Here is a 25,576-nt window from a genome sequence, read left to right as displayed (position 1 = left end):
TTCCTGGCCCCAGAGTGCTTGTCAACAGCTGTTTCTATTCTCCGCTAATGCCTGCCTCTCATCCTTCCCTGGTTGGGGGCGGTGGAGGGGCGGCCTGGGTGGAGGAGAAGGGACGGGGAGGGGTTGTCCTCAGAATTGGAATACCATATTCCCCATATTCCTAAGTAGGAACAAAACTAAACCTACGTGCTGATTCAAGTTAAGGGGAAAGTATTTGCTTTTTAAAGACAAAGTTTCCTAAGCACAAATATTTTTCTAACTAAAATCTGAAACAAGAAAACAGGCAGTTTGTGCACTATGCTTAAAGCTGAGGGAAAATGCCCGGAGGTGCATCATATTTACTCTCTCACCCTCTCTCGCGCTGACAGAACCTGTGGTGAACACGCACATATCTTCTTAGAACATTTCTGTGTCTTTTTCCTAGTCTGCCTTGCTATAGGCCCCTCCCTGCTTTCCAAATAATTTTTTTGAAATGAACATGTTTAATTATGGGGGCTTCCCAGGTGGCACTAGTGGTGAAGAACCTGCCTGCCAAAGCGGGAAACATAAGAAGATGGGTTGGACCCCTCGATTGGGAAGATCCCCTGGAGGAGGGCATGGCAACCCACTCACGTATTCTTGCCTGGAGAATCCCACGGACAGAGGAGCCTGGCAGGCTACAGTCCACGGGGTTGCAAAGAGTCAGACACGACTGAAGTGAAACACACACCCCAAAGTCGATATGCAAACAGAGCCTGCTGGGTGGGGTAAATTCTTTAACTATTACTTTATTTCTAAATAAAGGTTTATTTTCTTTGAATAGAAGAGGGATGCTGTGAATAGTGGGAAGCACAGTAAGTTGTTGTGCCCCAAACAAGAGAAGGAAGATCATTTCAATTCCCATTAGCTCCTTGAGAGGCTTTCCACTCGTACAGACTCGCAAACCACACACACTGGCAGACCCCCTTGCCAGATGCTGAAAGCCCTGCCGCCCAGAAGGACCACTTCTGGAAAGGCTGACACACACATCTAAGACACAATTCCTGGGAATCCAGCAGCTTCAGGTTCGATTTCCTTCCTCAGAGAACAATGAACGTGACCCCCGGAGAGAAGTTAGGGCAGAGCTGCTTCCTCCCACGAGGAGCCCTCTAGCCCCTGCATGAAGTCATCTGGAACTGTAGACAATTGAGCCTCATTTGCATGTTTGACATAAAACAAGCCTTCCAGTCCAGCTAGGCAGAAGGATTTGGGTTGAAAGCCACGAAATCCCTCCTCTTGAGTCATTTCTGAAACAAAGAAAGAAGAGAACTCACTGGGTGATCCTGACTCTGGGAGGGTTACTCACAAAACACACCAAGAGTTAGGCTCTAGGTGCCCAGAATCCCTTCCCCTTTGACCTGCTTCTCAGAACAGTATGCTAGGGAACTGTCTCTTTAAATGCATGTTAATTAGATTTTTAACAAGTGTTTTTATTTGTTTAATTCGGGGCCATCCCTGCAGCATGTGGGATATTACTCCCTGACCAGGATTCAAACCTGTGACCCCTGCGTTGGAAGGCAGAGTCTTAACTACTGGACTGCTGGGGAAATCCCTAGATTTTTAATTTTAAAGTAACCTATGCTCATGCATAAAATTCAGTTCTGATTGCATGAGTATATCAGGTAAATACCTGATACTGGATACTTCCCTTTACCCCATGCTGTGCTTCCTGCACTCCATCCCTTGGTCCTTCTCCACAGCTTCTCAATCTCCTTCTGCATTTCCTGTGAGCTGGGATTTTTTGTTTATTTGAGGAAGCAGATGCAATTCCAAGGGAAGTGGTGCAGTCCTCCAAAAAGTTGGGCCAGGCCTGGGTGTGTGATGTAGGAAGTGGGGTTCTCATCTAGCTTGGTCACCAGGTCCGGGTCTACTTCTTGGTCAAGTCCCGTATACCTTGGGGCTTCCCAGGTGGCATTAGTGGTAAAGAATCTGCCTGTCAATGCAGGAGACATAAGAGAAGTGAGTTCAGTCCCTGAGGTGGGAGGATCCCCTGGAAGAGGGCATGGCAACCCACTCTTGTATGCTTGCCTGGAGAATCTCATGGACAACGGAGCCTGGTGGGCTACAGCCCATAGGGTCGCAAAGAGTTGGACATGACTGAAGCAACTTGGTGCACACACACACACACACACCCCTTTGGCCAGACCAGAAAAATGAAAGCAATTTTGACTCAGGTTTGTGGTGATTAAGAATGAGCAACATTGATGACAAGAGCTTTCTTACTTCAGATGATGTTCATGATAAGAAGAGCAGCTATCACTCATCTGTGGGCCAGACACAACATTCTCAGTGGTTTCTGTAGATTAACTCATCCAAGCCTCACACGTAACAATAATATGGGTGCCACTATTTTTCTCTTACGCAGATGAAGAAACTATGGTATGACCTGCCTGATGTTCCATATAGCTAGTAAAGAACAGAACATTTGATCAAACAAAGGAGAAAACTGGCACAGGAATGTTATGTGAGCTCCCCAAGGTTACACAGCTAATTTGGGGGGAGTTGGCTTCCATCTCCATCTCCCTTTCAGTGCCTGTCACAGGGTCTACTAAGTTAAAAACAGACATGATGGAGCAATATTCCTCCACAAGAGTCACTACTGATAAAGGAGATGGGCCTTCCTCAAACGCAAAACAGAAGAAAGTAGAGGACCTGGGTAAGCTCCCTGTCTTCCAGCTTCTGGAAAACAGTTGATGTCAGCCTTTTTCTTGTCTTAGGGGATGTGAATGAACTGACGGATATGGTTCACCACCATGTTCCAGAGGCGAAGCTGGTAGAATGCATTGGTCAAGAACTTATCTTCCTTCTTCCAAATAAGAATTTCAAGCAGAGAGCATATGCTAGCCTTTTCAGAGAGCTGGAGGAGACGCTGGCTGACCTGGGACTCAGCAGTTTTGGAATTTCTGACACTCCCCTGGAAGAGGTGAGGCAGAGACTCCCGCTGGTTTCTGTCAGGCACCAGAGAGGTAGTTCCTTGCCAAAGTCTAACACAAAAGTCTAGAAGGGAAATTTTGTGAAAGCAAAAAGCCATAATTCCTTGCCCAAGCGTAGCAGCTGTCTTCACTTTTGGCTTACTTCCTCCTGCCTTCATCCATACTCACACATATTTTACATAGCTGTGGTCACCATGTGCACACACTTCTGTATTTACAGAAGAATATGTTCTTAGATAAAGAGTCATAATGTATTCCCTTCCCATTATGAAGCAATACCCAACAGAACTGAGCCTGGGTTAGATTTTTTTATAGACTGGGAACGCCTGAATCAAATTCTCTTTTTCTTTCTGGACAGATTTTCCTGAAGATCACAGAGGATTTGGATTCAGGACATCTGTTTGCTGGTATGGTGCCCCCAAGTGTGTAGTTTGTCCCCTCACTAAACCCTTATGCTCTATCTCAAAAATCTAAGGATAAACTCATGAAACAACAAAGTAGCTAACACTCCTGCATCCTATTTATCTGACCCCCAAATAACAGGCCTTTTGAGTTCTTGGTTATATGACACAGGAAAGGTAAGTGGAATTGGGTCCAGGTGGGAAGATGCTAGGTGAATCGGGAGTCTTAAGAAGGTCAGGCTGGGAGCTCTGCCACCCCCAAGCTTCACATCCCGCTTCCTGGTCTCCTGTTCCTTCCACATCACCACCCTCATCTTCTCCTCTTCTCTCTACCAGGCCTATGATCCACTCTGCCTGCAGGAGTGACAGCTCACAGAGTTCTTAGAGACAGTACAATCCAGATGCCAGCTAGGACACCTGGCCTCTTTGAGATGGAGATAAAATGGTTCTGAGCCCTCATTTAGTGCCCTGAGGAATTTTGAAACTGTGGGGACCATAAATGTTGTGGGTTCTGGGGGTTTCTTATCCCCTTCCACAATTTCTACCAAATCTCAGAGCCACAAAAAGCACTCACGACTTAAGTGGTCTTTACTGTGGAGGACGGAGAATGGGAGGATGGACATGCAGAAGGACTTAACTGCCACAACACAGGCCACTTCTGATAGAAAAACTGGCATCCACCCAGTCTGATAAAATCCTCTCCCTGGCTTCTCCCTTCTTGTTCCATTTCCCTCTCCTTGGTCGTGGGCAGAGCTCTGAAGCAATTCACCTTTGCTGACGTGGGCACCTGCCACTGGTTACCTCTTTCTACCAAGTGTGACATACCACAGCATTTTCCTGTACAAAGATTGTTTCCTCTCTGTTTCTGGTGCCTGCTCTTAAGTCATGGTTTTCGTCTTGCTTTGTAAGTGATCCCGGCTATGTCTAGAACTATCAGTGGTCCAATATATCAGCCCAAATGTGTGCCAGGATCCAGGTAGATTGTGTGGTGGCCAGAAGAGGTGGCCATCTGGGCAGGGTGGGGAGTAAAGAACAGTGCTCTGGAGGGAGTGAGAGCACCTCACCACAGGGCCCAGGTCTTCTTTCCAGCTTTTCAGACACAGGAATTAAATTCCCGCAACCCACCCAAGGGCAAAAACTCCCATAACCAAGACCAGAGTGAAAACATGATAATTTATATTAGAAACTATGATGAACTCAAGAAGTGGGGCCTTTAATCTGCACAGAGTGCTTCTGCTTAATAATTAGTCCTCTTAGAAGAATAAATAAATTCGGAGAAGGCAATGGCAACCCACTCCAGTACTCTTGCCTGGAAAATCCCATGGACGGAGAAGCCTAGTGGGCTGCAGTCCATGGGGTCATGAAGAGTTGGACATGACTGAGCGTCTTCACTTTCACTTTTCACTTTCATGCATTGGAGAAGGAAATGGCAACCCACTCCAGTGTTCTTGCCTAGAGAATCCCAGGGACGGGGGAGCCTGGTGGGCTGCCGTCTGTGGGGTCACACAGAGTTGGACACGACTGAAGTGACTTAGCAGCAGCAGCAGAAGAAGAAGAATAAATTATAAATCAGAAGAGTGATCATTCTGGATATATTAATAGAATAGGATATTCCAAAGAGACAGAGGTAGGAGTTAAGTGTAGCCTCTACAATGAAGCAGGCCAAACACCAAACCTGAATTCTATAATTTGTTGATTGAGTGGCTTTGGGTGCATGTGTGCTAAGTTGCTTCAGTCACGTCCGACTCTTTGCCTGCCAGGCTCCTCTGTCCATGGGATTCTCCAGGTAAGAATACTAGAGTAGGTTGACATGCCCTCCTCCAGGAGATCTTCCCGACCTAGGTAAGGGTCTAAGCCGCATCTTATGTCTCCTACATTGGCAGATGGGTTCTTTACCACTAGTGCCACCTCAGAAGCCCCTTTGGGTAGATACTTAGCCTCTTTTTTTGTTTATGAACACTCTTAAGATTCATTCCCTTAATAACTTCCATGGATAACATATAGCTGTGTTAATTAAATTTATCATGTCGTACATTATATCCCTAGTACTTATTAATATTTAGTTTCTTTGTACCTCAGTTTCCTCATATGCCAAATGGGGATGATAATAGTATCCACCTTTGAAGGTTGTTGTTCACTCACTCAGTCATGTCCAACTCTTTGTGACCCCATGGACTGCAGCACACCGGGCTTCCCTGTCCTTCACCATCTCCTGGAGCTTGCTCAAACTCATGTCCATTGAGTCAGTGATGCCATCCAACCATCTCATCCTCTGTTATCCCCTTCTCCTCCTCCCTTCAATCTTTCCCAGCATTGGGGTCTTTTCTAATGAGCCAATTCTTCACATCAGGTGGCCAAAGTATTGGAACTTCAGCTTCAGCATCAGTCCTTCCAATGAATATTCAGGACTGATTTCCTTTAGGATGGACTGGTTTGATCTCCTTGCAGTCCAAGGGAACTCTCAAGAGTCTTCTCCAACACCACAGTTCAAAAGCATCAATTCTTCAGCACTCAGGCTTCTTTATGGTCCAACTCTCACATCCATACATGATTACTGGAAAAACCATAGCTTTGACTAGACAGACCTTCGTTGGCAAAGTGATGTCTCTGCTTTTTAATACACTGTCTAGCTTTGTCATAGCTAGGTTATTGAGAGAATTAAATGAGTTAAAGCATGCTAAGTCTTAACACAGTATGCAATTTCTGTTAATGATTCAGCAATACCCTCATCTCAGCACTTACAAATATCTCTTACCTCAAACTCAGCCATAGCTTATACTTTACAAAAAACTAAATATCCATTGTTTTATTTGATTGTCACTATAACCTTATGAGGCTGGTAGGGCAGGGATTGGCCCCACCTGGGGAAAAGAAATTAAAAGTGTTAGTCACTCAGTTGTGTCCATCTCTTTGCAACTCCATGGACAGTGGCCAACCAGATTCCTCTGTCCATGGGACTTTCCAGGCAAGAACATCTGGCGAGACAGCTCTTATAAATTGGATGACTTGCCTTAAAGTCATATAGGCTTCTGAGTCTTATTCCTTGGTCTCAGTTCTCAAATCTAGAGCCCTCAATTACACACTCCTACTGTCTCCCATTTTTCAGATTGCTAATTGCATTTGTCTGAAAGGGCTGTTTTTGAGGCCGGCATTTTTCTGATCTTGTCTTCAGAGTCTGAAGGAGCTGTGGCTGTCTATGAAGTCATACATTGCATGGTACCAAGAGACTCCAGGCCATTTCTGAAGGATGTCTCATTGCCAGTGGCCTCTAGAGGGTAGCAGAGAGCCAGGGACAAACAGGCCTGAAGCCCTCAACTCTGATCTGAACAGTGGCCTCCAGCCTGGATGGGGTTTCAGGGAGAGAGCACGGCTCAGAGGACAGGCATGAAGACAGGCAGCAGAAATCCTGCCAGAGGGAGGGCCAGCCACAGCGAAGGCGTCAAAGCCAAGCCCAGATCAGGAGAAAGGAGGCAGAACTGGGGCGCTGGTGCTGAGTAGTCAGCGAGCCTGCAGATGGTCACCCTCTGAGTAGTGAGCCTGGTACACGGCAGGTGCCTGTGGACATTAGCTGAAAGAATGACTCAGCTGACCCAGCTCCCTCTGCAGTTGTTCTTGTCCTAGAGGACGTTAGGAGAGAGACGTGGGGGCCAGCCAGCCATCCTCTAAGCTCTCTAGGTCCAACAGCACATTCTGCAAGTACATTTTAATTAACTCTAGCTTCAAAATAGCTGATGACTTGCGATGGTTTATAAAGCACATTCACATGTGTTAGCTCATTTAATCTTCATAATAACCCTTTTCTTGTTTTCATTTTACAGATGAGAAAACTCAGATTCAGACAGATTGAGTCATTAAGACAAATTTGCACGTCTAGTTAGTTAGAGTCAGGATTCACACCCAGGTCTGCCAACTCCTAGTTTGTTGGTCTTTCTACTTTCTACTTCTTGGTGACCTCTAAAAATATAGAAAGAAACACAGGTTATACATGAATATATTTTGCTGTTAAATTCAAATAATACAAAAAAGGCTAACCCTTCCCACTTCATCCCCTGCCCCATCCAGCTCTGCCCCTGAAGTGATCTTTTAACAATTAACAGGTATTCTTTCAGAACTTTGCACATGTGTATACATCATGAGTGTATGTGTATACGTAAAACGTGTTTCTTTCCAAATGACACATGTGCTAACATAAATATGATCTTATTACACGTATTGTTCTGAAACTTTTTTTTTTTTTGCTTATATGTTTTGAACCTCTCTGTCTTGTCCTCTTTAACTGTATAGAGATTTTTTAAGCAGTTTCAGGCAATTCTGTCAAAAATATTTGATATCAGAAAGTAGAATTTTAAAAATTTTATTAACCTTCCTGACAGATATTTTGTTTCTAACTTAGATGAAGGGAAAACTAACACAGTGAGAAAAAAAATTGACCTTGTGAATGTTTTTCTAAGTTACTCATTCCATCCTCCAAACCAGCAGGCACTCAGCAGAAAAGAGAAAACATCAACCTTCGACACCCCTGTTCGGGTCCTAGCGAGAAGGCCGGACAGACTCCCCAGGGCTCCAGCAGCCACCTCGGAGAGCCAGCTGCTCACCCGGAGGGCCAGCCTCCACCGGAGCGGGAGGGACACAGCCGACTGAACTCAGGAGCGCGGCTTATTGCCCAGCACGTGCAGGCACTGCTGGTCAAGAGGTTCCAGCACACCATCCGCAGCCACAAGGACTTCCTGGCCCAGGTATTACTGCCGTCTTTGGCTGTGCCTGTTTGCTCGTGGCCTCCCTGGCCTCCCCATCCTCTCCCAGGCTTTCTTGGGCGTGTGGGGTCAGACATAGCCACGGCTACCATCTTTGGGTTCTGTCAGCTTTGTTTTCTCCTTGCCAACCTTTGCTTCTTCTTGGTAACATGAAGCTTCTTTGTAAGTATTCTAGTACACTTAGCAGAGAAAATAGCATAATAATGAATATATTAATATTGGTTTTATTCTTACAAGGGAAGGTAAAATCATGTTTTTATTCATTTTTTGCAGACCCTACGTCATTGTCTGCTTTTTCTCTTTAGATTTTTTGTTCAGATGCAGAAACTCTGGTTTACCTCTGGCTGAGCACTGGCCTACTTTAGGGTTCAATACTGGCCTGCTTTAACTACCCTTCAAAGGGGGGAACATTCTCTGTTCTCCTTTACAACTTGCCTTTGCACATCTGCCCATCATGTTAATCTCTATTAGGGGCTAGTTATGAGGCTGCCGGATAAATGTTTAAAAGACTCTGTGTGTGTGTGTGTGTGTGTGTGTGTGTGTGTGTGTAACATACCATAGCCTAAGTTACCATGTTTATTGTCCCACAGATTGTGCTCCCGGCCACTTTTGTGTTTTTGGCTCTAATGCTTTCCCTCATCATCCCTCCTTTTGGTGAATATCCTGCTTTGACCCTTCACCCCTGGATGTATGGACAGCAGTACACCTTCTTCAGGTGTGTAGACTCGTCCCCAAAGGTCATCATTCACCTCCTTGGGTTGTGGGGCCCTTGGGTCCCCTGCTGACTGGTAGGGCCCTGACCTTCCTACTCTCTGGGACAGTCCCAGTGTGATAGGGGTCCTCAGGCTGCCCTCGGAAAGAAAGATAACTTACCTGCCACTTGGGAAAGGTGACCTCCACGTGGACACCCAAGACTGCCAGGAGTAAAGGAAAGAGAAGGCAGATGAGAAAGTAAGGCAGAGAAGGCCTGAGTATGTTCAGGCAGCCTACCTACCCCCTTCTCAGGAGACCCATAGCCACATCAAGGCAGTGTCCTATGCCCTGTGTACAGGCCTGGCACACAGTACCCATTCAGTAGACATCTGTTGAGTTGCATGTTGGTGGCTTTGTTCCTGTGTCCCAGTCACATGTCCACTGTCTATGCCCTCTCACTGTCTAGCATGGACCAGCCGGACAGTGAATGGCTCTCAGCACTTGCAGATGTCCTTGTGAATAAGCCAGGCTTTGGTAACCGCTGCCTGAAGGAAGAGTGGCTTCCGTAAGTCCCTATGCTCCCCTGCTGTAACACCAACAGCTGCCCTGGGAGACCCCAATAGTGGGAGCCTAGGACAGCATGGTTGGCGAGACCCCGTCTATATTACTCAGACACTTCCATATCCCTGAGCAGCACTCACCTGGCCTCTCCTTCAACACCTGTGTGCAGGGGTGTTCACTAGCTTCCAGGAAGCCTCTGCATCACTGGATAAGTCTCTATTTCTATAATTCTCAATAAAGTTCCAAACTGAGTTGACATATGCTACTCACAACTTATGCGAAAGGAATCTGAAGGAGGAAGGAGAGAGATGGGGGCATGCTCTTGTGTAATTGGATCTAGAATGGTATTACTTACATATATGGCCAACTTTCAATATTGCCTTCAGTGTAGAGAAGAGAGTTCTAGAGGAAAAGTCATGCTTTTATTCATTGGTGGTTGAAATACACCAAGAATTTAAAATATTCAGTATAATTTTAAATGCTTTTTTCATCTAGTCTTTTTCAGAGTTATTTGTGAGGACCAAAATAGACTAATTTCAAATTCTTGTATTTGTTCCCTTATCAGAGCTGCCAGCAGATAAAATTTGCCCAGACCCACACCCCCTAGTCAATCAACAAAATTCTAGTCTTGATTTTTCTTGAGCAGAAACCTTTAAGAGTAGAAGAAAATGCATGGGTTTGAGGAAAGGGCAAAAATGGTTAAGAAGGAAAGGGCTGGGTGCTATTTCTCATTTTTAGGAGTTTTTATAAACTTTGGATCTGATTGTGGAATATGCTCTTGTCTTCCATGAGGGAGTTCCCCTGTGGAAATTCAAGCCCCTGGAAGACTCCATCTGTGTCCCCGGACGTCACCCACTTGCTCCAACAGCAGAAATGGACAGCGGACCAACCTTCACCTTCCTGCAGGTGCAGCACCAGAGAGAAGCTCACCATGCTCCCTGAGTGCCCTGAGGGCGCAGGGGGCCTCCCACCCCCGCAGGTACCTCCACCTCCGGGGCCACCAGGGCCCTGAGCCTGCCTGCAACAGCAGCCATTGCACCTCCTGAGTTTCTAGACAACTAACATTTCAAACTAACAGCTAAGTGAAGGACTAAGTGAGGCTCTGGGTCCTCACCAACTGAAGGAAGTCACTGACCAAGAGTTTCATTTCCATTAAACACTCCCGTTCAATCTAGTAAGAAAATATCTTTAAGTATTGAGAAAATAATACATCATGCATGCTTACTATAGAAAAATTAGAAAATACAGAGAAGTCAGAACAAAAATATTTCACCCTATCACTTGGCAATAACCACCAATAACATTTAGTTTTTATTTGTTCAAATAGGATTATATTCAAAATGTTGTCCTGAAACCTGCTATCAATAACATATCGTGAACATATGTCCACATCAGTAAATATACACCTACCTCATCATAGTATGCCTGCACACTATCCTACGTATCCTTTGGATTTACTTTAATTTATTTCATCTTTCATTGGAGAAGGCAATGGCAACCCACTCCAGTACTCTTGCCTGGAAAATCCCATGGATGGAGGAGCCTGGTAGGCTACAGTCCATGGGGTCGCAAAGAGTCGGACACAACTGAGCGACTTCACTCACTCACTTTGCTCACTTCATACTTTATCACTGGAGAAGGAAATGGAAACCCACTCCAGTATTCTTGCCTGGAGAATCCCATGGACAGGGGAGCCTGGCGGGCCGAGGTCCATGGGGTCGCAAAGAGTCAGACATGACTGAAGTGACTGAGCAAGCAAGCAAGCATCTCACACTGCTGATAGGCGCTTTCCTGATAGCTCAGTTGGTAAAGAATCTGCCTGCAATGCAGGAGACCCTAGTTCAATTCCTGGGTCAGGAAGTATTCTGACCTGGAGAATTCCATGGACTGCATAGTCCATGGAGTCGCAAAGAGTTGGACATGAATGAGCAACTTTCACTCATTGCTGAACATGTGGGTTTTCCATTTTTCTCTTATAAACAATGTTGTAGTGTCCATTCAAGTGCACACTTATTAACAATCTTAATTAAGAAGTTTGCCATGTGCTGTGTAATTGTCATACATACACATACACACACATGCACACCACACAGAGTTAGCAATCTATGTTTTTCAAGGATATCAGCAATCTTGGCTCTGAGCAGCATCCTCATGGAATTCTAAACGCCATAATGTATCACAATGAGCTTCTCCATGGGGTTTCAGAGACAGTGAGCTGGGCCAGAGAAGTCTTAATTTGCCTAAGGTTTATAAGAGGCCTCCAAGCTGACTAGGACAGAGCTGGGTCCTCTATGGTCATCTCTCATGATTTGCCAATGAATGAATGAAGAAATCCCCAAGAGGCAGTGGAATGAGCACCATCATTGGCATCAGAGAGCCATGGATGGGTTACTTAGCCTCTCTAATAAATTGGAGATAATTTCCTCACTTATAAATTGAAGATAACTACACTTTCTTAGGGGTCCCAGATGGCTCAGCTGGTAAGGAACCTGCCTGCCAATGCAGGAGACATAAGACACGTGAGTTCAATCCCTGGGTCAGAAAGATCCCCTGGAGGAGGGCACAGCAACCCACTCCAGTATTCCTGCCTGGAGAATCCTTATGGACAGAGCAGCCTGGCAGACTACAGTCCATAGGGTCACAAAGAGTCAGACATGACTGAGGCGACTTACTGTACACGTCTGCCTCTGGGTGGCGCTCTTGACACCCAGGTTCATGACTGACCAGAAACTAAATGCTATGTATTCTTATATTTAAAGTGCCACCTGGTGGTCAAACTCACGCACTTTTGAATTCTCTAAAATCTTTTGATTACCTCGAGTTCTATATGAATTTTCAAAGTGATGTAAATTGTAAGGCACTGTTTGATTTCTTTCATTCAAACTCACGCACTTTTGAATTCTCTAAAATCTTTTGATTACCTCGAGTTCTAGATGGATTTTCAAAATGATGTAAATTGTAAGGCACTGTTTGATTTCTTTCATTCACATCACAATTTATTGTGTCAACTCTATGCCAGATACTATTCTGGTTGCTGGGGACACAACAGCTAACAAGTCAGAAAAAGTCCTGGCTCTCACAGAATTTGTGTCCTATCCTACAGACAAAGACAAGTAAACAGATTGAAAGGAAAATTTCAGATAGACATGAAGTTGTGAAGACAATACTACCATGTGTGACAGGATACAGAAAATACTTCTCTGAGGAATAAACTTTGGGCTGAGATTTGAATGATGACAAGTTAGCCATGAGAGGTTGTCCGGGGAGAGGGAGGGAATGAGAGGTGTGCATCTGAGAAACAGAAGTGGGGAGGTCAGGGAGCGAGGGGGTACCTACAGGTGAACTCAGCCTTGGTAACAAATTTGGATCTGATCCTATGGCTTATTGGAGTGTGGTAAGCAAGGCAAATGGTATATTCTGATTGATTTTTTTTTTTTAAGCTCAGTTTGGCTCCTGAATGGAGAATGGATTGTGGAGGGCCAGGGTGGAAGCAGAGACCAGTTTGGAAGTGTCTGTAGAGGCCCAGGTGATGCCTGGGTGGAGACTTGGTCTAGGGTGATATGGTAGAGCTGGAGACATGCAGTTGGATTGGAGATTGATTCTGAAGTGAGAACTATCCTGGGTCATCAATGGAATAAAGAAAAAAAAGGGCTCGAAAGTGACTTTCGCATCATTGCTGTGGGAACTAGGGAGACACCAATCCTTTACTGTCTTCCCAGTAGTTGAGTCTACAAATAATTTTTGGAAAAGAACAAGTAGTTTCACCTCAAATTCAGAAGTAATTAATGCAGATATGTCCTTGCTTCAGAGAATACAACGCAGCACTGAAATTCTGCAGGACCTTACAGACAGGAATGTCTCCGACTTCCTGGTAAAAACATATCCTGCTCTTATCCGAAGCAGGTAAGATACTTTTTTATACTTTTCATCCTGGGTCCCTTGGGAAAATATTAACTAAGATCAGAAGATAATTTCCTCTCATGACTTTTCAACAATCAGGGCAGTGGAATTTTTTCTTTTTCCTAATTTGAAAGTCTCAACTGATAGAAAAGACAACTGGGGCATATACCAGTCAAATGCAACTTATGATTAATTTTGATCTGTTTTTGGTTTTGTTTAGGCCAAGCAAAGTTTAACCCATGCACTACTACAAGTAAAATAAGAAAGTATAGAATTTTTCCAAAACACAGTCTCATATTTTAAGTAGTTCAAAAAGAGAGGTGAAGTTTGGAGGGAGGAAGGAGAGTAAGGGGGACAGGGAGAAGACAAAGAGAGAAGTAAAAAAGGAAAAGTAAGAAGCAACAAGGAGAAAAGAAACAATGAGACCAAGATAGGAGCGAGGCAGTGGGAGAGAGTCCGTGTGAGCCCACAGGTTGTCCAGGTTAACTGTACCTGTCGTACTCTAACTGTGAATTAGCCCCGGTATCACTGCCCTTTCCAATGCCAGGCACTCCTCTCAGCTCTGCAGCTGTTCTCATTGAGCTCCATCCAGGATGGACCAACTTCAGCAGCCCCATCACAGCAAACAGTGAGACAAGAGCATGCTATGGAGAAAGGGTTATAGGGGACCCTGGTCTAAGCCCCATGTTCTCTGGAATTTTAAAATAAAACATACTGTCTAACTTCAGGCATATTTTCAGTTGCTTCCCCTCCCAGTCCCTAAGCAAAGGATTAATGGACTCAGTTAACTACAACACACTGCAGATGGTGAAAGCAGCTGCTGAGAAAGGAGTGCCAAGCCAGCAGTTAGCAAATGAGGAACACCATTCGAGCACGAAAATACAAGCAGAGTGCATAGAATTTATTCAATAATGCAGTAAACAATGACCGCATCCCACCCTTTGTTCTCAGCAGCACATTTGCAATGTGGAATTTTGGATTTTGTGCTTTGTGGTGAAGATAGTTTGTGAGGACTGAACTATGAGGACTAGAGCTGGTTCTGTGTGTTTCCTATCTTGTAATTTTGTCCCTTGTTGGCTGGAAGTCAGTCCCTTAACTCTGCACTAGGAGTAATTCAGAACTTCCTCTGAGCGTGCAGGTGATTATGAGAGTCTTGTTCTTGCCGGATGCAAGAGGGGAGGGCTGCAGCCTTCATTGCATGCTGGCATGGTCATTGTCATATTTCCTGGGTCCAGATCATCTGATAGATGACCTTACAACAGGGCCAGCCAGAAGGCCTAGCAGTCAGGATGTGACTGGAGGGCAAGTGTTAGAAAATATCAGTCTTTTCTCCACAGATTTTTTTCAGGCTCAGCCCTTGGCCTATGAGGGGCTATCAGGAAATACAAAAATGCCCCTTGAAGACTGGGACACCCCAGTGGGCATTTGGAAAAGAAAGTCAACACTTCTGTATATTTGTTGTATTCACTGTATGATTTGTTTTGGCTTTCAGTTTGAAGAGCAAATTCTGGGTCAATGAACAGAGGTAAGAAACTATTTTTGTAAGAAATTAAAATCTCAGAGTGATCTATTTTAAATTATTGTACATTAAAAAAGTCACACCTCAGTCATGTGAATGAGCTGTTCTGTACGTGCCCAGGAATTCGTAAGACATGTCTTAAGGGACGTGTGGCTACAGACACCCTATGCCCAGAACATGCTCAGCAGTGAATCTCCTTGGAGGACATAAATAAGAGGGGATACTTCCTGAAGAGGAGTTCCAGAGCACTCTCCCTCCAGGGAGGTTCTAAAACCTCCAAGCAAATAACAGTTTATAACGAGAGCACGAGTTCCCTACGCCCTGGCATTCCTTGGCCCATTCCATTTAAGGCTCCGGGAGTCTGGCCCAGCCCCTGACTCACCCTGTCCCTGGGTATCTAGGAGGTTCATGAGGTTCCTGAGGTTTGAGAATCCTCCAGAGACAGTCTACGAGTGAGCTGGCCTCCCTAGGGTCCCTCAGGAACAGGGCCTCTAGAATGAATGTGGAGCTGATGTTGACTTGATTTCCTGGGCAGGATCCAGGCCATGAAAGTAAAATTCAGCTTTCAGAATCATTCCCTAAAAGGTAGTGAGGGGCCTCAACTGAAGCAGAAAGGTAGGGAGGTGGGGAGGACAAGTTGAGTCTCTGAGAAATAAAGTTCTCCTCCTCTGCCTCCCCTACTCAATATGTTGTGTTTGTTGAGAAGTTTGGCTTTTATGCTGCCATTGAAGAGTTTTAAGCCAGAGAGTGACACGCCCAGGCCAGTGTTAGGGCACCAGTGTGGAGGGGGTGTTAGACAGGGAGAGACCCGAGGCTAGGATCGCAGTTGAAGACCAGATAGGAGTCAACGCAGGGAGTGGTGAGGGATTCCCTGCGGCAGGGATGGGTGAGAGGCACCAAGAGAGGATGGCAGACTGGGCAGGTGAGTCCAGCACACTAGAAGTACCTGCAAAGTATAGAAGCGGCACGGGGGGAAAGTCAGGGAAGACCTCAAAGAGAAGATAACACAGGACAGATGAGTTGGAAAGGCACCCAGAGAAACTAGCAGCCCTGCAAAGGCAAAGAGACCATGCTGAGCTTGTGGCATGACTGGATAGCTGGAATGGGCCACTGGAGGTCGGGCATAAGGAGGGTGAAGTTGGAGAGCTTGGCAGGCACCAAGCTCAGAAGGAGTCAGGACTGCATCCTGGAGATAAGGAAGAAGCTGTGAAAAGTTGGTTTGTAAAGTGAAGCCATGTTTCCCACTAGTGCAGACTATTCCTGCAAAAATGCACCTTTTCCTACAGAAACTGAGAGCTATGGCAGCCATGAGGTACACACACATGGTCACATGGTTCATGACATAGAACATGACATAGAACTGAGGACTTCTTGTTCCCTTGTCAGGTATGGAGGAATTTCTGTCGGAGGAAAGCTCCCAGCTCCCCCCTTCACTGGAGAAGCACTTGTTGAATTTTTAAGTGACCTTGGCCAGTTAATGAATGTGAGCGGGGTATGTAAACAGACTGGAGATTTGGTGGGACTTTCAACTGGCCACTTATAGAAATGATCGTGAGTGCTAAGAAGAGGTGGTGAGGGGGAGTGGGAAAAACCCTCTTGTTTGTTTTTTATGGCTTTCTAGGGCCCTATGACCAGAGAGGCTGCTAAAGAAATGCCTGCTTTCCTTAAACAACTAGAAACTGAAGACAATATTAAGGTATTGGCCCTGCCTGATCTGCCCTAGAGCTAAAAACTCACATGAGCTGGTGGCTGTTTTATTTTCCCAGCTTAATTAAATTCCACCCCCACTCCTGTTGGAATCAGGCATGAAATGTCTCCCAGCTGCCAAAACCTTCCTCCTGCTCCCATTCTTTTTCCTGCAGCTCATTTTTTCTTTAAATACTGCTGTTCATGCAGAGTGTCCTGTGGAGTAGAGCCTAACGAAGCCACCTTCCTGTCCTCTAGGTGTGGTTTAACAACAAAGGTTGGCATGCTCTGGTCAGCTTCCTCAACGTGGCCCACAACGCCATCTTACGGGCTAGCCTGCACAAGGACAAGAGCCCCGAGGAGTATGGCATCACCGTGATAAGCCAGCCCTTGAACCTGACCAAGGAGCAGCTCTCTGAGATCACAGTGTAAGCCACCGTGCCCCCCGCCTCACAGAGTTCTTGTCACCTTCTCCACTCTGAACACCGCAAGAGGATTCTCACTAGCAGGCGCTGCCAGACTGGATGGCAAGCTTGTTTAATCGGGTGCACAGAAACATAAGATTCCTTGTGCCAAACTGCTTGGCCATTCTTTCTCCTTACTTATTTGGAAAGTAAGCATATGTTTGGTTCCATTCCCTTTTTGCTTTTGGTAACACATTGCTCCTGGAACTTACACAAAGCGTCTCCTTTCCATTATCCAAAATGACTGCCAGTGACTGGGAAGTTCAGTAAATCTTTTATTGCCCCAGCAGTGATTATCTTAGATTCCGGTAATTTCCCCCAGATGGTCAGGCTTTGGAACTGTCAACATATCCTTACCTTCCTAAAGCATAGGCTCAGCTTCAAGCAGTAAAAACATTGCTCTTTTGCAATTTGTAGCATGTTTGCCTTATCAAAGGTCTATATTTGGTTAGAGTGCTTTTGTTAGTACAGACTCCTTCTGGAAGGCAGTAAGGGGGCCCTGTATACTCCAAGTGCACTGACCATGCCCAAGGTCATGGCTAAACTTGGATCTGAAGCCGTAGGGACCTTCCTTGGGACACCCACTGAGGCCCTAGACTGAGGAAAAGTAGTCTATGTCCATTCCCACTTAACCTCAGTTTCTGTACTTTCTGCCAAGACTTTTGAATATGAAATATGAGATAGGAGCCTTGTGATTATAAGAATAGTATATAAAATAGTATATGTTCATTAAATAACGTTTATAGAAGAGAGTTTTAAGAACTAAGTTTCTATAACCCAACAATTTAGGGTATTTCCTATAACCATTTTTTGGCGTTTCCTTCTGATCATTTGTTCTAACCTTACTATATGTGTGGATCAAGCTGTCTGTCATTTTAACAGGGGCATCGACCAGCACATATAGTGCTTTTGTGGGAATTAGTGAAGGGTGCTTCGGGTGGTGCTAGTGGTAAAGAACCCACCTGCAATACAGGAGATGTAGAGAGACATGGGTTCAATCCCTGGGTCAGGAAGATCCCCTGGAGGACAGCGTGGCAACCTACTCCAGTATTCTTGCCTGGAGAATTTCATGGACAGAGGAGCCTGGCGGGCTACAGTTCACAGGGCCACAAAGGGTTGGACATGACTGAAGCAACATAGTATGAACACATGTTCCTTTGTCAAGGTGGGCAATGGCCCACACTAGAGTTCATGGCTCGTATGTGAAGGCTGGGTTAGATTTCAGCCCATACTTGCCCCGTAAGGCAGATGCTTTCTATCTGATCCAGGAAAGAGTAAATATTGCCAAGTGCCTGCATAACCATCCTGTTCCCTTCTCACTTAAACTTACATTATAATGTAACATTTCTCTGTGTTCTGATGTGTTTCTTAAATGCATGATTTAATAACTTATTGCCTTTAAAAATGTATTTCTTTTCACAAACCATGTATTTGTCTACATTAAAAATTCAAGAGTATCTATAGACAAATTATTAGAACTAATAAAAGCATTATAGTGCATGATATTTTTGAGGTAAAAATCCATTCCTATACACAATCAACAAATAATTAGAAAACGTAATACAAAGAAAATGTGTCTAGACTTTCATATTAACAGGGAACTGCATATGATATTACATACATGGTTATATATTACATAACCTTAACGTTCAACATCACCTAGAACAGGAAACACACAAATCTCCACTTCACCTTGACCTTGACCCAGTTTGATTTAGACAGTCCCGTGGGATGACAAGCTTCAGGTTAAGAAAGGGGATTCTGGAGGCTGTTCCCTGGGTGGGGTGAGGACTTTCCAGAGCCTGATCTTGTCCTTCTGCTTCTACGCCTCCTCCTTCACCTGCCTCTCTCTCCCCATGTCTCCCGTCCTTCTGCAGACTGACCACTTCGGTGGACGCTGTAGTGGCCATCTGCGTGATTTTTGCCATGTCCTTCGTCCCTGCCAGCTTTGTCCTTTATTTGATCCAGGAGAGGGTGAACAAGGCCAAGCACCTCCAGTTTGTCAGCGGAGTGAGCCCCACCACCTACTGGCTGACCAACTTCCTCTGGGACATCGTAAGTATCAGGTCACGGCACCGCTCTCGCCACCCTGGGCCCAAGGGTGTTTGTGTCTATTCTGACTGAAGGAACACAGCAGGGTGGGGCTCTTATGTGGCCAGGGCTGCCAGAGGGTGCCATGCCCAGGGCCCAAGCTGGGGAAAGATGCAGGGCGCAGCTCAGCAACTGAGGTGGGGGGTGCTCTGCATGTTCTGACCCACCAAAAAATCACTGCTCGGCAGGCCTGAGGCTGGCCTTCCTGGGAATAATCTGAAGCTGAAGAGGTAATATAAAGAGGTCCTTCATTCTACATGCTCCTCTTAAATCTCACCACACCCACAAAGTGGGTGAAATGGAACCTCCCCTGTGGTCAAGTCACCATAAACATAGGATATCCAGTTAAATTTAAATTTCAGATAAAACAATGAATAATTTTTAATATAGTTTATCCTAGTTCAGTTCAGTTCAGTCGCTCAGTCCTGTCTGACTCTTTGCGACCCCATGAATCTCAGCACACCAGGCCTCCCTGTCCATCACCAACTCCCGGAGTTCACCCAAACCCGTGTCCATCAAGTCGGTGATGCCATCCAGCCATCTCATCCTCTGTTGTCCCCTTCTCCTCCTGCCCCCAGTCCCTCCCAGCATCAGGGTCTTTTCCAATGAGTCACCTCTTCGCATGAGGTGACCAAAGTATTGGAGTTTAAGCTTCAGCATCAGTCCTTCCAATGAACACCCACGACTGATCTCCTTCAGAATGGACTGGTTGGATTTCTTTCCAGTCCAAGGGACTCTCAAGAGTCTTCTCCAACACCACAGTTCAAAAGCATCAATTCTTCGGCACTCAGTTTTCTTCACAGTCCAACTCTCACATCCATACATGACCACTGGAACAACCATAGCCTTGACTAGACGGACCTTTGTTGGCAAAGTAATGTCTCTGCTTTTGAATATGCTATCTAGGTTGGTCATAACTTTCCTTCCAAGGAGTAAGCATCTTTTAATTTCACGGCTGCAATCACCATCTGCAGTGATTTTGGAGCCCAAAACATAAAGTCTGACACTGTTTCCCCATCTATTTCCCATGAAGTGATGGGACCAGATGCCATGATCTTAGTTTTCTGAATGTTGAGCTTTAAGCCAACTTTTTCACTCTCCTCTTTCACTTTCATCAAGAGGCTTTTTAGTTCCTCTTCACTTTCTGCCATAAGGGTGGTGTCATTTTCATATCTGAGGTTATTAATATTTCTCCTGGAAATCTTGATTCCAGCTTGTGCTTCTTCCAGCCCAGCATTTCTCATGATGTACTCTGCATATAAGTTAAATAAGCAGGGTGACAATATACAGCCTTGATGTACTCCTTTTCCTATTTGGAACCAGTCTGTTGTTCCATGTCCAGTTCTAACTGTTGCTTCCTGACCTGCATATAGGTTTCTCAAGAGGCAGGTCAGGTGGTCTGATATTCCCATCTCTTTCAGAATTTTCCACAGTTTATTGTGATCCACACAGTCAAAGGCTTTGGCATAGTTAATAAAGCAGAAATAGATGTTTTTCTGGAACTCTTGCTTTTTCAACCATCCAGCGGATGTAGGCAATTTGATCTGTGGTTCCTCTGCCTTTTCTAAAACCAGCTTGAACATCTGGAAGTTCAGGGTTCACGTATTGCTGAAGCCTGGCTTGGAGAATTTTGAGCATTACTTTACTAGCATGTGAGATGAGTGAAATTGTGCAGTAGTTTGAGCATTCTTTGGCATTGCCTTTCTTTGGGATTGGAATGAAAACTGACCTTTTCCAGTCCTGTGGCCACTGCTGAGTTTTCCAAATTTGCTGGCATATTGAGTGCAGCACTTTCACAGCTTCATCTTTCAGGATTTGAAATAGCTCAACTGGAATTCCATCACCTCCACTAGCTTTGCTCGTAGTGATGCTTTCTAAGGCCCACTTGACTTCACATTCCAGGATGTCTGGCTCTAGGTGAGTGATCACACCATTGTGATTATCTGGATTGTAAGATCTTTTTTGTACAGTTCTTCTGTGTATTCTTGCCACCTGTTCTTAATATCTTCTGCTTCTGTTAGGTCCATACCATTTCTGTCCTTTATAGAGCCCATCTTTGCATGAAATGTTCCCTTGGTATCTCTAATTTTCTTGAGGAGATCTCTAGTCTTTCTCATTCTGTTGTTTTCCTCTATTTCCTTGCACTGATCACTGAGGAAGGCTTTCTTATCTCTTCTTTCTATTCTTTGGAACTCTGCATTCAGATGCTTATATCTTTCCTTTTCTGCTTTGCTTTTTGCTTCTATTCTTTTCACAGCTATTTGTAGGAGTTTACCCTAACTCCCCCTCAAATATTGCATTCTTACCCAAAAACATTTATCGGTTTCTGACCCAAAATTCAAGTTTAATTGCACGTTCAACATTTTTATTTGCTAAATCTGGAAACCCTATCCAGGGGCCTTATTTGGATTTCCCAACCAGATCTTCATTATATTAGATGAGCTACCACTTCAGAGAACATGAAGAAAAAGCTATGTATGAAATCAGAAGCAGACTACTACCTCAGAATCAGAATTGGTGGGGGAAGAAAGGGTCAGGATGGGCTGCTGTACTACAGGTCACAGGGTCCAAATGACTTGACAGCAGAGGTCTGCTTATAATGTGGGAGTTGCTTGACACCAATTCCAGTCTATTCCAGGCATCTCGGGACCAAGATACTTTGTTTTATCTCAACATTCTAAGACTAACATGAAGATGTTAGTCTTCCACTTCATGTGAAGATAGAATATGTCATGATGGAGACCAACACAACCTTTTCCACTATGATTTTTAATAATGATGACAGATTTAGGGTTTATGAAGACATGCTCTCTTCTCTCTTACTCAACTTACTAAGTAGCCATCATTTAACAGTGTAAAACCAGAAATCACCGGTAGCAACTAATCTTTTCTCTAGCTTCTGTTTACCTGAGGAAGCACTTATGAACACATGGGGAAGAGGTCAGAGACAATAAGCCTCCCTTTGAACAAGAACATCACTTGTAGTCACTCATGTTGGCCTGTGCTTAAACATGAGTGAAGCTAGGCTCTCCTGCACTGAAAAGCTATTAAAGTGCTAGGTTTGCATCCTATTTTTTTTTTAAAGACAAGGAATAGAATTTAGAGTTGAGGCTGACCCACGCACGTGCCTGGCTATAGACAGAGATCTCTGAGCCTAAGGACAAATTTGTGGACAGAAAGACAAAGCGAGTGTCTAAATGGGAGATGATTCTAGCAAAGTAGACACTTGGCAGTCTAATGAAGAGCTTGGAAATGGTGACTATGATGCCAGCAGGCTTCCTGATGCTCTAGAATTTTACGAATGGCCTGGAATCATTTCAAGGAGCTATATTGTTGGGACTAAGCACCCTCGTTGGCCAATGGTAAAAAGATAACATTGGCCTGGAGGTCATTGTTGAATAAATGAACAAACACATTGTTTATATCATTCACTCAGCACATATGTGATGTTGTAAGTTCTTATTTTTATTTTTTTTTAAATTTTATTTTATTTTTAAACTTTACATAATTGTATTAGTTTTGCCAAATATCAAAATGAATCCGCCACAGGCATACATCATCTGTTTTTCTTTTCTTTTAAAGTTTGAAATAACCACAAACTTATAAAAACATTGAAAATACAGTTTTAAACTTTTTTCTGAGCCATTTGAGAGTAACTTCTTCATAAGATACATACACACACACACACATTGCATTTTGTTGCCCTGTCTCTTCAGTCTCCGTCAGCCTGGGTTGGATCCTCCCTCTTTCCTTGACACTCATGACTTGACACTTTTGAAGATCGTAGACCAGTTGTTTTGCACAATGTCCATTAGTTGGGGTTTGCCTAATGTCTCCTCATGATGGATTCAGGTCATAGCAGCAGTTTCATGAAAGCATGCTCTAGCCTGCTCACTACACGCTATCAGGTAGCTTCTAATTTCAGTTTGTCCTATTACTGGTGATCACTTTTGTCACTCGATTAAGATGGTGTCTGCTGAGCTTGTTCACTGTAAAGTTACTCTTTTTCCTTATAATTCATCAGGATTTGGAGAGAGGTACTTTGAAGCTAGGGCTTCCCTAGTGGCTCAGTGGTAAAGATCCACCTGCCAATGCAGGAGACATGGGTTCAATCTCTGGGTCAGGAAGATCCCTTAGAAAAGGAAATGGCAACCCACTCCAGTATTCTTGCCTAGGAAATCCTATGGACAGAGAAGCCTAGCAGGCTACAGTCCATGGTCTCACAAAGAGTTGGACACCACTGAGCACACATACACACAAACACAAACAAACACACAAACAAACACAGAAGAGTCTTCTGGGCTAAAGTCCGTGGGGTCGCAAAAGAGTTGGACGTGACTGAGTGACTAAACAACAACAACAGACATTTAAAAATTATTTCTACATCTCCCTTGTCTTTCCAGGGTTTGAGACCTAAGTTACCATTAAATGAAAGAATTAAGTAAGTTCTAATTTGATATCAATTTTCCAGGTTACTAAATATTTTTCAATGAAAAATATTGGGGTATCAATGATATTTTTAGATGGCCTCCACAATAAGATGAGAGGAGTTATTTAGAAACTTAAAACTTCCACTAAAGAAAACACAATTTTTAAAGTTTTCTAGCCTCATGGAGTCCTATTGAAACAGAGTAAGTTCCCCAACAACAAAGTAATCTTTTAAATTTCATCCAACACAAAAGTAAAACTGTAACAATACTCAAGAGATTGCTTTACCTCAAAGGAAAAAAGATCTGTAGGGCAGCTGAGAGGTCACTTTCTTCAAGTCTGTTTCTGGAACGTGGACGTCAGCCACGCACAGACATTTAAAAATGTCCTTCCCCAGGACATGACTCAGTGACTGAACAACAACTTTGAAGTTATGTAAATATCCTGGTTTTTTAAATCAAATTTTCCATTTATTTGTATGTTTATTTATGCTTTTATGGAGTCACGGTTCCTGTGTTAATCCAGATTACAATCTGATACCATTCTTACTGATTTTGGTGCTCAGATTATCCCGTTTGGCCAGTGGGAACTCCTCCACCCCAGCTCCCATGCCCTTTGGACTTGTGTCCACATGTTCCTTGAATTCATCCAAGTTCTCTGCCCAGTCCTACCCTGGAGTCAGTCATCTCCCCAAGGAGTTCTGGGTCCTTCCAGTGGAAGATGTCCTTCAAAACCAAGACCTTGGTGGTGAATATATTCACTGCCCCTGGGGTATCAGTGGTCCCAGGCCTTCACGGTGGAGACAGCTAGGTGAGATGCACATGTATCTACATAGACATGCACACATTACATCTGTACTTCATCTATATGCTGAACTAAACTGAACAATTGTTGTTATTGCTATTTAGTCACTAAGTTGTGTCCAACTCTTTTGCAACCCTACGGACTGTAGCCTGCCAGAGTCCTCTGTTCATGGGATTTCCCTGGAAAGAATATTGGAGTAGGATGCCATTTCCTTCTCCACTGGATCTTCCCAATCCAGGGATTGAACCTGCCTCTGCCATTGGCAGGAGGACTCTTTACCACTGAAGGACCTGGGGATCCAACAAAACTGAACAAAACATTTACTAAAAAAACACCACCAGTTCCAATCCAGCACTACAGGTTCACTCTGGTTTCTGTCTTTCCATATTTGTAACTCCCTTCTCCAAAAGTGAACAACTGGTTGCTGCTGCCCCTGACTCATTTACCTGCCTGAGCTACACACCTGTATGTAGCAAGTTCCCCATCTCTGCCTTCGTCCTCCCCGCTGTGTGGACACCCTCCTCTCCCTCCTCCAGCCACCCGCCTTCTTGCGCAGGCCATCTCCGTTCTGCTCTGGCTCTGATATCACACACCAGATCAGCCCCTGTAAGACACCATCCTGACCCCGCCTGGGGCTCCAGCACCCCGTACCAAGTCACCTCCATGGATGTCCTTCTTAGGTTCTCATTCTGCTTGGGACCATTTTGACTCCTCCCCTACCCTCACCATGGTTGCCCACCTTTCCCTGTCCAGCCTGATGGACTAAATTCTGTTAAGAAGAGAGGGGAGGAAGTGATGTGAGGCCAAGGATTATACTATAAATTTTTCTGAATTCTGGAGACATGCTTAGAAAGTAGAATCAACAGGACTTTGAGACTGATTAGAAAGAGGAGAAATCAGGTGGAATTTTATAATTCATTGTTTCAAAAGATACAACTGAAGATTCCTGTGCAGGGAGGTGGGGGTGAAGTAGGGTAGGAGGACGAAGGACACCTTTACATACGTTTGCTAGCCAAGAACTGCTTATACAAATAGAGTCAGAATCCCAAACTGTAAGTACTGGAGGAGTCTGGCCCAGCCCATGTCTTACTGAATGAGAAACAGAGGTGCAGAGATTAAGGACCTTGCTCCCCTCTTCTCTCTTCAAGATGAATTACACTGTAAGTGCTGCACTGGTGGTGGGCATCTTCATCGGGTTTCAGAAGAAAGCCTACACTTCTTCAGAGAACCTTCCAGCTCTTGTTGCGCTGCTCATGCTGTACGGGTGAGTTGTGTGGGCCCTTAGCTAATGAGAAGGGAAGCCAGGGGAGGAGCTTGCTCTTCT

The 25,576-nt window shown here is 44.6% G+C and overlaps 1 protein-coding gene across 1 annotated transcript in view; it reads left to right on the top strand.

The window, feature by feature from the left end:
- ABCA4 (ATP binding cassette subfamily A member 4) overlaps positions 1–25,576 on the top strand; it is a 124,106-nt gene that overhangs the window by 77,377 nt on the left and 21,153 nt on the right. Inside the window, exons 21-33 of the mRNA XM_086391299.1 lie at positions 2,736–2,941; positions 3,310–3,358; positions 7,829–8,088; positions 8,697–8,821; positions 9,266–9,364; positions 10,153–10,339; positions 13,169–13,263; positions 14,753–14,785; positions 16,166–16,271; positions 16,401–16,475; positions 16,724–16,893; positions 18,807–18,984; positions 25,401–25,516. Coding sequence (XP_086247425.1) covers positions 2,736–2,941; positions 3,310–3,358; positions 7,829–8,088; positions 8,697–8,821; positions 9,266–9,364; positions 10,153–10,339; positions 13,169–13,263; positions 14,753–14,785; positions 16,166–16,271; positions 16,401–16,475; positions 16,724–16,893; positions 18,807–18,984; positions 25,401–25,516 — 1,699 coding nt within the window. The remainder of the gene's footprint in view (positions 1–2,735; positions 2,942–3,309; positions 3,359–7,828; positions 8,089–8,696; positions 8,822–9,265; positions 9,365–10,152; positions 10,340–13,168; positions 13,264–14,752; positions 14,786–16,165; positions 16,272–16,400; positions 16,476–16,723; positions 16,894–18,806; positions 18,985–25,400; positions 25,517–25,576) is intronic.

The sequence above is a fragment of the Bos grunniens genome, chromosome 3, assembly GCF_055505025.1.
Source record: "Bos grunniens cultivar Pamir isolate PY7600 chromosome 3, Bosgru_T2T1.0, whole genome shotgun sequence".
Taxonomy (NCBI): Eukaryota; Metazoa; Chordata; class Mammalia; order Artiodactyla; family Bovidae; genus Bos; species Bos grunniens.
Note: the sequence above shows the minus strand (reverse complement) of the source record. Positions and strands in the feature narration are given on the sequence as shown.